General features: G+C 46.7%; 1 protein-coding gene across 2 annotated transcripts in view; it reads left to right on the top strand.

Annotated features, from left to right (window-relative positions):
* Positions 1-5,398, top strand: part of FBXO43 (F-box protein 43) — a 470,135-nt gene extending 464,737 nt beyond the window's left edge. The window contains exons 5-6 of one of the 2 annotated variants that reach the window (XM_069621433.1): positions 3,071-3,259; positions 4,898-5,398. In XM_069621433.1, the coding sequence (XP_069477534.1) occupies positions 3,071-3,259; positions 4,898-5,146 (438 nt within the window). In that variant the 3' untranslated portion in view covers positions 5,147-5,398. The remainder of the gene's footprint in view (positions 1-3,070; positions 3,260-4,897) is intronic. The other variant, XM_069621434.1, reaches the window with a different exon arrangement.
* The last annotated feature ends 7,799 nt before the right edge of the window (positions 5,399-13,197 follow it).

The raw sequence follows: 13,197 nt of genomic DNA, 5'->3' as shown, positions 1-13,197 counted from the left end.
AGAATAGCAGGCAGCAATTGAATACCTAGACTGGGACACCTAGACAGCAGGAGAGGCTCAGGCCTCACAATGTAGCGGGTTTAACCATATAAATCTAGAATTGGGAACACCTTGAATTGATTTTCGTGCACAATGGGGAATAGGTTCAGGTCTCAGTGCAGTTCAGGCACAGGGGAGCACACTTGGGTATAGTTTGGTACAGGAGAACACACCCAGATGTGAGTTCTGCGTAGTGGGAGAGGCCTAGGTTCTACGATGCAGCTTGGTACAGGTGAGGACACCCATACCTGAGAGTTCTGCACAGTGGGAGAGAGGCCCAGGCTTCACAATGCAGTTTCATATCAGAGAGCACACCTAGAGTGAGAATAATGTACAGTGGGGGAAGAGGACTAGGTTTCACCGTGCACCTTGGTACAGGAGAAAACACCTGGAATTGAGAGTCCTGTATTGGGTGGAGAGGCCTAGGTTTCACAGTGCAGCTTGGTACAGGAGAACAGACTGAGACCTGAGAGGCCCAAGTTTCACCATGCAGTTAAGGAAAACACACTGAGACTTGAGTCTTGTACAGTGGGAGAGAAGCCTGAGCTTCACAGTGCAGTTTGGTTCAGGAGAGCACACTTAAAATGAGGGTCCTTTTTATAGTGGGAAAGAGACCTAATTTTCACAATGCAGTTTGGTACAGGAGAACACACTGGAATTTGAGGGTCCTGTGTAGTGGGAGAGAGGCCTAAGTTTCAAATGTAGATTGGTACAGGAAAACACACTGGAACCTTGGGCTTTTATCTTGACTCTACCCTTTCCTTCAATAAACAGGTCAATGTGATGGCTTCTGTCACTGTATACACCAGCAAACTGATAAGAGCAGGTAAACCTTTCCTGTCCAACAGCTGCATCTCCCTTGCTAGAACACTCATTCTATTGAAGTTGGATTATTGTAACTCCCTTTACATTGGGGCCAACAAGGAAACCATCAAGAGTATCCAACTCCTTCAGAATAATGCTCTCAGAGCAGCACTAGGAATCTCCAAGAGAGTCCATATCTCTGAAACCAGAAGAGCAAATAATTGGCTTTCGACTCGAGTAAGTGCTACAAGATGCACCAGATCTTCCAACACCAACTGCATTACATTACCTATATTTAAACTCTCCGGAGTTGGAGGGTGCAGCTTCCAGGTCAAAGCAACTTAACTCTGGAGCTCCCTACCCCTCCCTCTGCGAACAGATCAACCTTACCTTAAATTCCAACAGAACCTCATAAGGTGGATCAAAGACTCGGACGAATAAGGTCTGGCTATCTACTTGCTTATGACGGACTATTCCCGTCCACTTTCGCCTGGCCAACTCTGTATATTTGTACATACCTACTTACTTGACCCTTAGTTTTTTCTGCATTTATAGATTATTTTCTGTGTCTATCCTGCAATAACATGCATGTATTCGATTTGCTCTGCTATGTACATGTATTGTATTACGTATGTGTTCAAACTGATATGTAACCAAGCTGTAAGCTGTCTTATGCTATGCGCCCTGATACCTTTGGGTCTGGCGCGCAATACAAGTAATAAAACAAACTGGGATTGGAGAGTCCCGTATAGTGGGAGGGAGGCCCAAGTATCACAATGCAGTTTGGTACAGAACACCACACCTAACAAGAGGGTCCTGTATAGTGGGAGAGAGGCCTACGTTTCAAATGCAGTTCGTTCTTGGAGAACACCCTCTTTCTAGACCCAGCACACACTATCGTACAACAGGGTGCTGGAGGGGTTACCTAGTATCCCCTTTGGTCTAACTTCTCATGTAACATTTGTGTTACCCTTTTCCTCACTGAAGGACTGATGGCAGTGGTTTCGTTGTAACTACCGGTGTGCATTTACCGCGGGCTGCGTTCGCAGCTGCATTAAAGCACCCAAAACTGCAATTTTTGTCAGAATGGCCCAGTCTTCGTTTTGCTCCAATTCTTTGTGGAAAAGTCCTTCTTGAGATTTATAGGTTTGGCCCCATTGTTTGCTTTGCCTTTGCCGGCATTTACGAGTGAAGCCTACCTCTGGGGTGGGCAGGAAGTGAGGGAGGGGCCCGAAACTCCTAGTGCTTAGTCTCCTAGGAAACCCAAATGCACTCTGTAGTGATTGGCCGGCTGACTGTCCGGCAAGGACAGCCACCCTGCAGTCAGTCACCCAGCAGGATGACTGGCAGCTAGGCTGGAATGGATGGGAGAGAACTGAATAAAAGGAGAGGCTTTTGGCTTGGAAGGCAGAGCCGACCACTGGACGAAGGAATTGAAGAAGACGCCTGCTGCAGCCTCTGATTTCACCGGTTATGGTTTAAAACTTGTCTTGTGCAGAACACTGCACTCAATTGTTCTGGTTCAAGTGACTTTATGTAATTTTCTCTATCCAACTAGATTATCAAAAGAGACTTTAATGGTCTGCAGACACTGCTGCCTCTTCTTAGGTGTACGCATCTGTAATGCGATCACAATATGGTGCGGTCTGCTGTGGTTCACGAACCGTTCAAGCCCTTCGCCATCAGTGTTGTTACCACCAAGACAGCCTTCTATATCGCTCTCATCTATGCACAGGATTAGTGAACTGCAGGCTTTGTGTGTTAAGGCACACTTTTTCACCTTTCACATGGATAAAGTGTTTTCCACTCACACCACCTTCCTCCCTAAAGTGAATTTGTAGGCTGCTTTGAAATCTACCATAAGTGAGAAAGTGGTTGGGACGTAGAAAGAAGTAAGGGAAAGTTACTCATAGTGACTAATGTACGCCTTCTCCATAGTTCATTGTTGCCATACATAAGAAGGCTACTGGACCGTACAAATATAAAAGGGCTGACATTTGGGCCCCAGTTGCATGTGTAAGGGATGGGCAACTTGACCAACCATGCATGCGCCCTTGCTCCATTTTTAGACATACCATTATTGCTGCTCCACACGCGCTGTTCCTGAAAGGCAGAATATCCCTTAAGTATGGGGCAAGGGGACAAAGAGTATAGTATTCACTTCTGTAAGTAACATTTTCTTTTCTGTGCTCCTTTTTAATAACATTTACTTTTTTTCTGTCTCTAGCGTGGTCATTTGCTTTCCGTCGAAGATGCTGCAACCAGACTTCAACTTTTGAATCGATCCGCTCTTAAATCAGTTCAACCTCAAGCCAAATCTGTATTCCAGACACCAACTTTCTGCAAAGGGATTTTAACACCTACAAACTGCAGCCCTTCGCCTTGGTCATGCAGCAAGCAAGAAGAATATGTGAAGGTTTGTGCAGATAGCTGCAGGATTTGAAAATGATTGCAGAACAGTGAATATATATTTCTTGGGATAACCTAAGAAAAATCTGACAGTACTCTGGGAAAAAGTCAATTTTCAACCAGTAACTTGCATCTGTTAATGATCTTAGTCTTTATATTTATTTTTATTGATGTGAAGTAAATTAGCATGACATGCATTTTAAATTATGTACAAATTCTGTTTTGTGGTGTTCATTTGTTTAAAATCCATGTTTGGACAGTAGCCAGACATTGGCAAGCAATGTCCTAGGGGCCACTGAACTTAAGGCACAGCTGAGTTTTATAAGCATACTGGTGGGTGGCTACATTGAAATCATTTTACAGAATTCCCAAGGGTTCCATGCATAGATTTAAAATGATCAGTGAGAAGATGGGCCCCTGGGGGACCCAGCACATGACTGGGAGTCAGTTCGATCTGAAGGAGCCCATCTCTACAGCATGGTGTGTGCTTGATAGGTAGTGCACCAACCATTTTAGAAGGGTACCGGAGAAACCCAACCGGTTGGTGAGAAGAGGAATGTTAGATGGTGCACTTTGTTGAAGGCATCAGAGGCTTCTAATGGAACTAGGAGGTACAGGTCTGTATGTCAGCGTCATGTATGGCATGATACTCCACCTGGATGGTTGCAGTCTCAGTGCTGCATTTGGGGCGAAAGCTGGACTGGTAATTAAAGGGGGAGCCAAGCGTATTGATTTTGGCAAGTAGTTGGGTTGCAGCTACTTTCTTGATAAGGTTCTCAATGAACAGGAAGCCTGTGATGGGTTTGTAGTTGTGTAGGTCCTCTGGATCAAGAAAGGGTTTTCTTAGAAGGCGTCGCATTGAGCAGATCTTCACTGTGTCTGGAAATGCACCTTCACAGAGATGTTTTCATGATACCAAGAAGGGTGTTGAGTGCTTGGACAGTGAGCTATTTAATGAGGGACGAGGCCGGGTGGAAGTAATTTATGTAAGCAATGGGTTTAATGGAGGCGAGCGTGTCTGCGCGATCCTCAGGTAAGTGGAAAGTTGAGTGAAGTTGGTCCAGGAGGGCAGGTTCCCCGGCTGATGGCTATATGGGCTCCATTTTTCTTTGCTGCGTGGATATGACCCCTGTTCCTAGCCATTTTGTTAATGAGGAAGGTATTGATTCGGTCTTCTTTCTTTTGTGAAGCAGGCACCTCGAGGACCAGTGTGGGCTTAGCGCAGTGCTTGACTACTCTGAATAAGGCTTTAATCTTGTTAGAGGCTGCTTCAATGGTGGAGGGGTAGCTAGCAGACTTAGCCTCAGAGATCATGGAGAAGGGCAGCTGATTAAGTATGGAGGCCAGTAAAAAAAAGCAAAACAAGAAGACAGACTAGCAGGATTGAGATGTGGGTGAGGCAGAGGTCATGTTATCGAAATCCACTTGCACCAGCTGACTACCTGCAAAAGAAGAGGTTTAGCAGTAAACCATTTCATTTTGTCCAGAGCCAGCAGTTAAGTCCATTGTGTGCCTACTTTCTGTCAAGTCTTGCATTAAATGTCTCAATCTCCAGATTCACCCGGCAGCTAATGGTCCTGGTATTTTAAGTGTAATTGCCCAATATTTGACTCTGAACAACAGTGTTTCTGATCTCTTGCCACAGGTTGCCAAAACTCTCTTCGCTGATGAAGCTTTAAAACCGTGTCCACGATGTCAATTTCCTGCTAAGTATCAGCCAATGAAGAAACGTGGTATATGCAGTCGTCAAGACTGTGCCTTTGACTTTTGCATTCTGTGCTTGTGCAGTTTCCATGGATCAAAGGACTGTAGTAGTAGTTCTGTAAAGCGACTAAACGGGAAGGATGCTCTGCCAGGAAGTGCCCAAAGCAAGAGAAATTTGAGGAGACTCTAATTTTTAAGTTGCAATATTTGTCAGTTTTATCAATTATGCATTTCTTGACTAGTGTTCAAGGTAATTTTATACAGTAATCAGACTTGTTTTCTTAGTCTATTGTACATAGTGTTAAATTGTAAATAAGTTAATGTACCTGTGAAAGATGTAAATACGCTTCAACATTTATTGGTTTTTTAATCGTTTTATCGTATGTCTTCCCCACTCAGGCCATTTTATGCACTTTTGAATAAAGTATTTTAATATAACGGGATTCATTATGCTACAACGTGCACATTTGAAATATGTTGTTACATAAAGTTATGCATCATGCGATGCATTTACAGGTGTGAATGCTTTTTCACTTGCTCATCTCAGAATTCTACAATCCACATACCTGTTAAAATCACACAAAAGTCCTTGAAGGATCATCTGTAGCTGTAATGAGACAGGATTGAGGCTCATTACCATAGAAGCACCTATTTATCCTGAAGTTCTTTAAAGCAGAGTGATGTAAGCAGAACGCAGTACCAAATACTGTACTACACTTGACAGGATTATTCTGTACTGATCAGATGGCGGCATCCTTGAGGTCCAAGTAGTTCCTCTAGCTAACAGAACACAATACTCCATCACATTGCTTTCTGCCATATTTATGCAATCTTCTCCCTGGGATTGGCTCGGGGCTTAAGTATGTTGCACAGCAGCATTAGGATGAATAATCAAGTCTAGGCCCATACAGCATGCGCCTGGTTCAAACCAACAATTATTTTTTCTGCAGTCAGGTTTGGGGAATCCTGCAGCAGCTGCCGTTTTGCACCATCTAATTCGATGTTTTTCTTTGTACCCGCCTGTGATTTAGACAATCTCCTCTATGGGATGTCGTTTTCCTGCCTAGACCCTCATTCCATGTGTCTTTGTCTAGACCATTTCTCTGGCCTCTGTACATTGGGCACGAAGGAAAGCGTGTCACACCGGTGCTGGGGAATTTCTTTCAACTGCAGAATTTGAACCCTTTGACACAGGTAAGTTGTCTCCTTGGGGCTTTTTTCTTGTTTTTTTCCATAGGTACACAGTCCCTGTGATTAGTTTCCCATGTTTTTCTATGGCAGGCTCTGTCAGGCTTTGGTAACAAGAGTACGCTCCAAGTTGTCCTATTGGACTAGCACCACTGTGTGAACCAACGAGCAATCTTAACACTAGTATTTGCCTTAAATAATTCCCTAATGATATAAGGAGGTTACAGACGCCCTAAGGTTGAGTAGGACCTAAAGGAAGTAGCCATGGTAGGATCTTTACCCACTGTTTAACAAGCCCGAAATGGAGTCCCTACAGTAGTCTCTTCCCCCGTCAGTGGGACTAGGCTCCACCTTGAATCACTTCTTGCCTCACTGCAAATTCTTTGTATGCATGCAACGAGGAAAATGTCACCGAAATGAGGTTGAACTCTCAAACCATAGAATATATAGAAAGATAATAGTACCTTCGGTCACAGTTAGCCAAGCCTCCCCAAACCCCCGTTCAATTTACCTCATTTTGGGCACGGCCAGCCAGTATTGGGGGTTTTCGCTCCTCTTGCCAGTGGTAACAAGGTCATTTTCCTTCTGGTGCAGCATAGCCCGTCTGCCAGATATCCACGGTAGAGGAGACCTAGGGGGAATCCTTACACTATAGAGAAGGTTTGGAGCCATTTGTTGTGTGGGCCACGCCATCCCATTGAGAATAATTGTTCCCTTTTACACCATACACTAGTTACTGCTAACGAATCCATTCAACTCTTCTTACAGGTCAGCTCCTTCATAGGCACTTATTAGTGGTTGAAATACATTCCAGTGGGGGCACATGTCACTTGGCTAAGTATAAATGCCTTTCAAGAGCGTGTAGGTATCGCAGAGTTATTTAACCTCCCCATACCATAAGGACCACCTCTCATTTCGGGCATACTAGCAGAAGTGCTTGCTGGTAGGCTTGCAGGTAAAGCATTAAAAAAATGGAATTCCACTTCAGCTTTACATGTTATGTGAGGCAAATAAAATATGGTAAACTCCCGTCGATAACTTCCATTAACAAACGATTGGATGACAAGTTTCAGCCCATGTGGAGGAATCACGTTAGGTTCTCCTGCCTAAACCGCAGTGGTTTTGACTGATCTGGCTTGGGTCAGAAGACACTCCTCTTCAGCAATTGGTGCTTCATTCTGTGGCAGGCTATTGCAGCCACAGTTCTCACTTATTAGTTGTCCCTTTCGAGAAAGATTTACTAATTTCCTTATGATCTCAGCGAGGATGGCAACCCCATTCGATAACTTACTTCAATTTACCATATATGATTGTGGTAAACAAAAAGTGGCAAAACCGAATTGGGTTAACTTGACATTCGGCAAAAGAGAGCTGGACCCCAGGACTAGTGTAAACCAAAACGAAAAATGAACTCAAATTGGTTCTGTGTCGAAGGATGCACTTCCTGAGCACCAAAGGTCTACAAATGTTTTAGAAACGGGTGTGTTCCACTCTGCACACACATGTTCTGTTTTTCTAGCTGTGTTTATCAAGAGGGGTTGCAGCAGTCCTAGGCTTCATGAACACTGTACTCGTTCGGCCGCACTGGCGTGTCAAGAGGCCTGGTTGAAGAGGGGCGTAGGTCTACATAGACCCATCCAGTGAGTAGGATGAACCTCTCTATGGAATTCTATCAGATCGTAAGGACTGCTGGGAGTTGTAGTTTGCATCCAGGAGGTGATCCTCCAGTGAAGTGATCATTGAGCAGTCTTGGTCCGGAAATATCTGAGGCCATATGTTTGGACCATGCTTGCAGTGGTGAGGTGCAACAGGGCAGTTAGTGGGCTGAAATGCAGGGTAAAGGAGTGGGTGTCCCATGGATCAGTTATTTGTGAGCGATGCAGTGAAGTGGGTGTGGTGACTGAGGCACCCTGCCCTAGTTAACCAAGGAGTGTTGACCACCATGACATTAGATGTGCCGAGGTGTATCATATCAAGGGTCCGGATCAGGTCACACAATCGAAAAAGAACCACAGAAACGGCTCATCTAATGCGTAGCACAGGGAGGGGACAAAAGGCCACTAAGGGATTCTTTACTCTATATCATCTCCCATGGACTAATCAGTGGTTTGACATGGCGAAGGTCGAGGATCGCAAAACTACTAATGCAGTATTTCCAGACTTTTTCCTGGAAGCGGGTTACCACTGACCCATGGGCCCTTTCTATTGTGGGCAGAGGTCACAAACTCCCCTTGCCCTTCCCGAGTGCCAAGAGGCTGCCCGAAATGACACAAAAACCATTTACTTTCCTCTCCATCGATTTTCAACTTGTTGGCAGATATTTCCAAACTGCTAGAAGATGGCTATTGAATAAGCATTTGTCTTTGGGTTTTATATAGCGAGAACTTAGCTAGGATGCGACGGAGGGCTGTACATGTAATTGGAGGTAACATACGAGGCAAGGCGCCTGGTTACAATGTGTGACAGAAGGTGTACCTGCTGTAGGGGCTCGGGATGTGATGCAGGTACCCAAGAAGCCATGGTGGTTCTTGGGTATGATTAAAAAGTAAGGTCTTGTGTTCGTTCCGGAACTGCAAGAGCGCGGGCGGGATTGCCACTGGGATAGATTTCCAGTAGGCAGAGGCATTGACAGGGAAGGCCAGCTTCCCGATTTTAGCCCTGCATGCCAATTTTGTCTCAAGCCTAGCGATGCCTGGATCCTGGTGGAGCGCAACACACCTGAGCTATAGTTTTGCAGCTAATTAGGCAGTGGTGTGAGTGGTGTTCTTACATGTGTTGCATGCTGTCTTAAAGAGTATTCTTGATTTGATGGGAATACAGCACAGCTTGGGCAAAATTAGGTCATGGTTTCCTGTTATGAGTCATGATGTGGTGTCTTGGGCAGTCCTAAATTGGGGCTAGGTACATCGCCAGAGTGCCGGTGGGGGGGGGGGTGTTCCCATCGATGTTAGAGACTATTGCCTGGACTGTGGTTCTGAAGTCTGTGGGAGGGTTAACTGGTATCCGGAGCTTTGGGCCTTTTTCTAATATGTCAGGCGAGAGTGCCATCTATAGTAAACCAGAGTGATATGGCAGTTGAGGCCAGGCAAGGTGTGAAGCAGTCGTGGTGCATGTCGTTAAGCACCTTTGAAGGGTATCCTGCTTAGATGGGTGACCAAGTAGGACACATTCCATCTTTCTGGAATTGTTTCAGCTATGTGCTTATCCAGGCTTGCATGGATGCGAGGAAATTCCTGAGACATGCCATGGGTAAAATTCCCTTTTTTGGTAAAAGGGAGTATCGTATAATCCTCTGATGGGTTGAGTGAGATGCCTGGGTCATTGAGAAGTGACCCCAATGGCTCGATATATCGATTCAAACTAATCTGGGACAGTGTTGAGCCTTCTATGACTCCACAGATGTCAGGGCTGTGCTCTGAAGTGCCCATCTGGACGGTGTGGGGCATGTCTGAGATCTAATATGCAAACCCGTTATGAACTTGCCCTAGACATCCATTCTGTTTGTGATTAGGCTTGAATTAGGCCTTGATTCCAATATGGCTGTTACTTTCTGAGATAGCTTCTGATCCCCAACCCACTCTATACCAAACGCCCACACTAACCCACCCACACTGTGGTCCCTATCTGCACCCTTCCCCATACCACACTTCTGTCTCTCTTCTTCATCTGAAACCGCTTGGGGGCCTGGAACGATCGCCACCCCCTTTTCCAATGTTTCCTCCCTTTTTGTTAATACCACATTAACGAACTCCCAGGCAAGAATTTCTTTTTGCTCCTTATTTATCATTTCCCTCTCCATCCTCTCGGCTTCCAGATATGGCACTGACCCTTCCTTTGGTACCCATGCTCTACACACAGACCATAATTTTTCCCCCGCTTGTGACTATTGCTTTGTGGTACATGTCATGTATATACACCCTCCACCCTCTGCTAAATCTACCCAGTGTTCTATGTAATTCTCAGGGTCTGGTGGGGAAATGTAGTGGCGCCTGGCGGGGTGAAGGTGTTGCTCTATTTCAACCATGCGTGGCTTGTCAGGGTCATCTGATTGGACCTTTTATACCTCAAGGTGCACCCTGTACCCCAATTGATACTATCATCATTGCGCTGCTAGGCACAGCTTTGGCACAACGTCGGGGCCCCAGGTGGCAGGTGCAGAAGATCACCAACACGGGAACCAGTAGCTTCACAATCGCCCCCATCTAGGATGATACCCAGAAAAAAACATTGAACCAGTCACTCTTTTGTATGCCAGCTTCTGTTTGCACGTGGGTGCCAAGAGTGTGCAGGACCCCTATTATTTGCGTGAGGAAACTGTTCTCGGCATCGTTTGGAGGTATAAAGGTGCATCAAGAATCGCCAATCTTGGGCAAAACACCTCCTTCCGTTGCTGTTATTAAATCTAGCACATAATGGTTCTGCAGTGCCATTAGTCTGATAGTGTGCATTTTGGCTTTGATAGCTTTGAGGCCCTGCTCAGTGTCGTTCGCCAGCTGTATCACCTCCTAGTGGACAATCTGAAGCCATTTGGTGTTTGTAGCTGCTTGTATTCCGGGCACCAAGAGCGATGCAAAGAAATGTCTCTTCCTTGCTACACAGTTTATATTGATCTGGTATTTCTTCAAGCAGCTGTGATGAATCTTGAGATAAATAATTGGACCCCTGCTTTCTGTGCAGCCTTTCTTTCTTTTGCTCCTACATCCCGTCCCCTTTCCTCTATACTTGTGGGACATTCTCTACTTCGGGACGGGACCTAAGCACTTTTGATTAAAAAAAGCATCAAAATTGGAATTTTTTTTTGTCCTTCTCTTTTTACGTGCGGTATCACTAGCGGCCGTAACCCTGCCCTCCTGAGCTCCACCCGCGCATCGCCCCTCAGTCCTTTGCTCTGCGCGATGGGGGCTGGACGCACTTGCATCACCGGTAAGAATTATTTCGTGTTCCTGTTGTCCTCTTCTGCTCCAGTTCCCAGTTCTGCGGTCGCTTAGTCCTCTGTCTATGCTGGAGCGTCTGGGATTTGTGTCCTGTTCTTCATGCGAATGTCGCTTCGCTAGGGGGATCCCCATTCTCTCTGCTTGGTGTCTCAGGCCGAACCATCGATGGGATTTGTGCTTCTACTGCGATTCCCTTTCCGTCCGGGCACTCAAACGCTGTCTTCTTCGGTGGGAGGACGTCTTTCAGTGTGTTCCTCCACCTCATCTTCAGCTTTTCATTGACGAAAAGAAGAGACACCCGGTAAATTCCTAACTTTTTAGGGCACCCCGGCGAGGGGACTCCTTCCGGGTGTCTTCTCAGTCCGGGAGGTGCTCGAGCAGCTCTACCACCATCATTTCTCCTGAGGTGCCTCGCAGGCCTGATAGGCGTACCAGAGTTTTCTACGAGGGTTCCCACGACGGACCTGCCAAGACCGGAACACATTCCGAGTTTCACCTGTCAGATACTAAACGTCAGCCCAGTTCATCTGTGGCTTTGGACGCCGGGGTTCGCTATGAGATCTGTTTCTGGAGCTTTCCATACAGACACTTGGGCACACCCTGAGGCCTTGTAACTAGCCTCGGCTTGAGGCCCCTCACAAGGGAGATACACATGCCTGGTTGAAACGAGAGGTTCCTCTTTTTGAGGCGAAGGTCTGTACCGACAAAACCGAGAGAACTGTTCCTAAGTCTGTAAGGGTGATTCCGCAGCTTTCCTGCACTCATCGCAATGATACTGGTTCTGTCGAGGGGGCAAAGAGGGCGGTCATGCACTATAACTCCTCTGTTACCGGCTCTGCCGAGGTTCCTCCCCTGGAGGCTATTGTTGGGGCCACCTCCAAGATGTCAAGTAAACATCCGAGACCCCCCAGTACCGGCTCTGCCGAGGATCCTTGTGTCAAGGCTAAGATGTTACTTAAGTCCCCTAACCAACATGAGGGGACGATTGGCTCATGTACGTATGCGACGTAGTTCGCTTCAGGCATCGACAAAATGGTGACCAACCCTCATGGTCCACGGTGGCCATTTTGGATTCTTCCCTTACACCCATCGGTCCGCCTCCAGCTCTTCCTCCCCTAGCCCCGCTGTCTCCCATAGAGAAGTCACTGATAGAGTGGGATAGCACTTTAAAACCTGTGGCGGCCCAGCCGTCTGCTCCCAATTCGCTGGATCACCCTCAAGAAGATCCGGATAGTGATGAGCAGCCCCGCTCTGTCAGAGAATTCCATGACTGGGTTCTGGATATGAAGTCCCTCCTCGACATTCCAGTACCCGAGGCCCCTGCTCCGCAGGAAGGGGTGCTTTCGGAAGCATTTACCTTGTCACTACAAGAGCGTACCGGCCTATTCGTCCAGAAGGACGTTTTAGTTGAGGCCCGTAAGGTCTGGGGTACGCCCCACACCGGGCTGCATATCAATAAGGGAATAGACGCCTGTTGTAGGCTTCACACCTCTGAGGAGATAGCCTTGGCGTCTTGTCCGCTCATTTCCTCGACGGTGGTAGCTGCAGCCACGCTTCAATCCAAGCCGGCACCTGCGACCTCTACGGCTGCGGCTCAGATTTTCTCCAAGGAAGACAACATTCTTGACTCCTTGGGCAAGAAAATCTTTGCCAACTCAGCACTGCAACTTCGCCAAGCAAATACCGAGCTGATTCTGGTGGCAGCTAATATGAAGCTGTGGGAGGAGATGACTGATTTCCAGGAGTGCATTCCTACGGATAGGCTAGACGACTTCAAGGCTGGTTTGTCAGACGCCAGGGTGTTGGCACAAGATCTCCTGGAAGCTGCGGCACACCATGTGGATACCTCGGCTCGAGGCCTGATGGTGGGAATTGAAGCCACCTGCCAAGCGTGGCTCCATGCAATGAAGTTTTCCAAGGAGGCGCAAGATGAAGTTCTGGACCTTCCATTCCATGGCAAGGAATTGTTCCATTCCTCTAAAGATGACGAACTTACAAAGACTAAGGTGAGCACCCAAACAACCAAATCTTTGTCAGTCCTGGAAAAGGTCCCAGCTAAGGCCCCTTATACACATAGGTCAGGATCTCAGTCTTAATCCTTCTCTGGCTTCAGAGGGTT

Source organism: Ambystoma mexicanum, chromosome 5q (genome assembly GCF_040938575.1).
Source record: "Ambystoma mexicanum isolate Mex_15411 chromosome 5q, UKY_AmexF1_1, whole genome shotgun sequence".
Classification (NCBI taxonomy): Eukaryota; Metazoa; Chordata; class Amphibia; order Caudata; family Ambystomatidae; genus Ambystoma; species Ambystoma mexicanum.
Note: the sequence above shows the minus strand (reverse complement) of the source record. Positions and strands in the feature narration are given on the sequence as shown.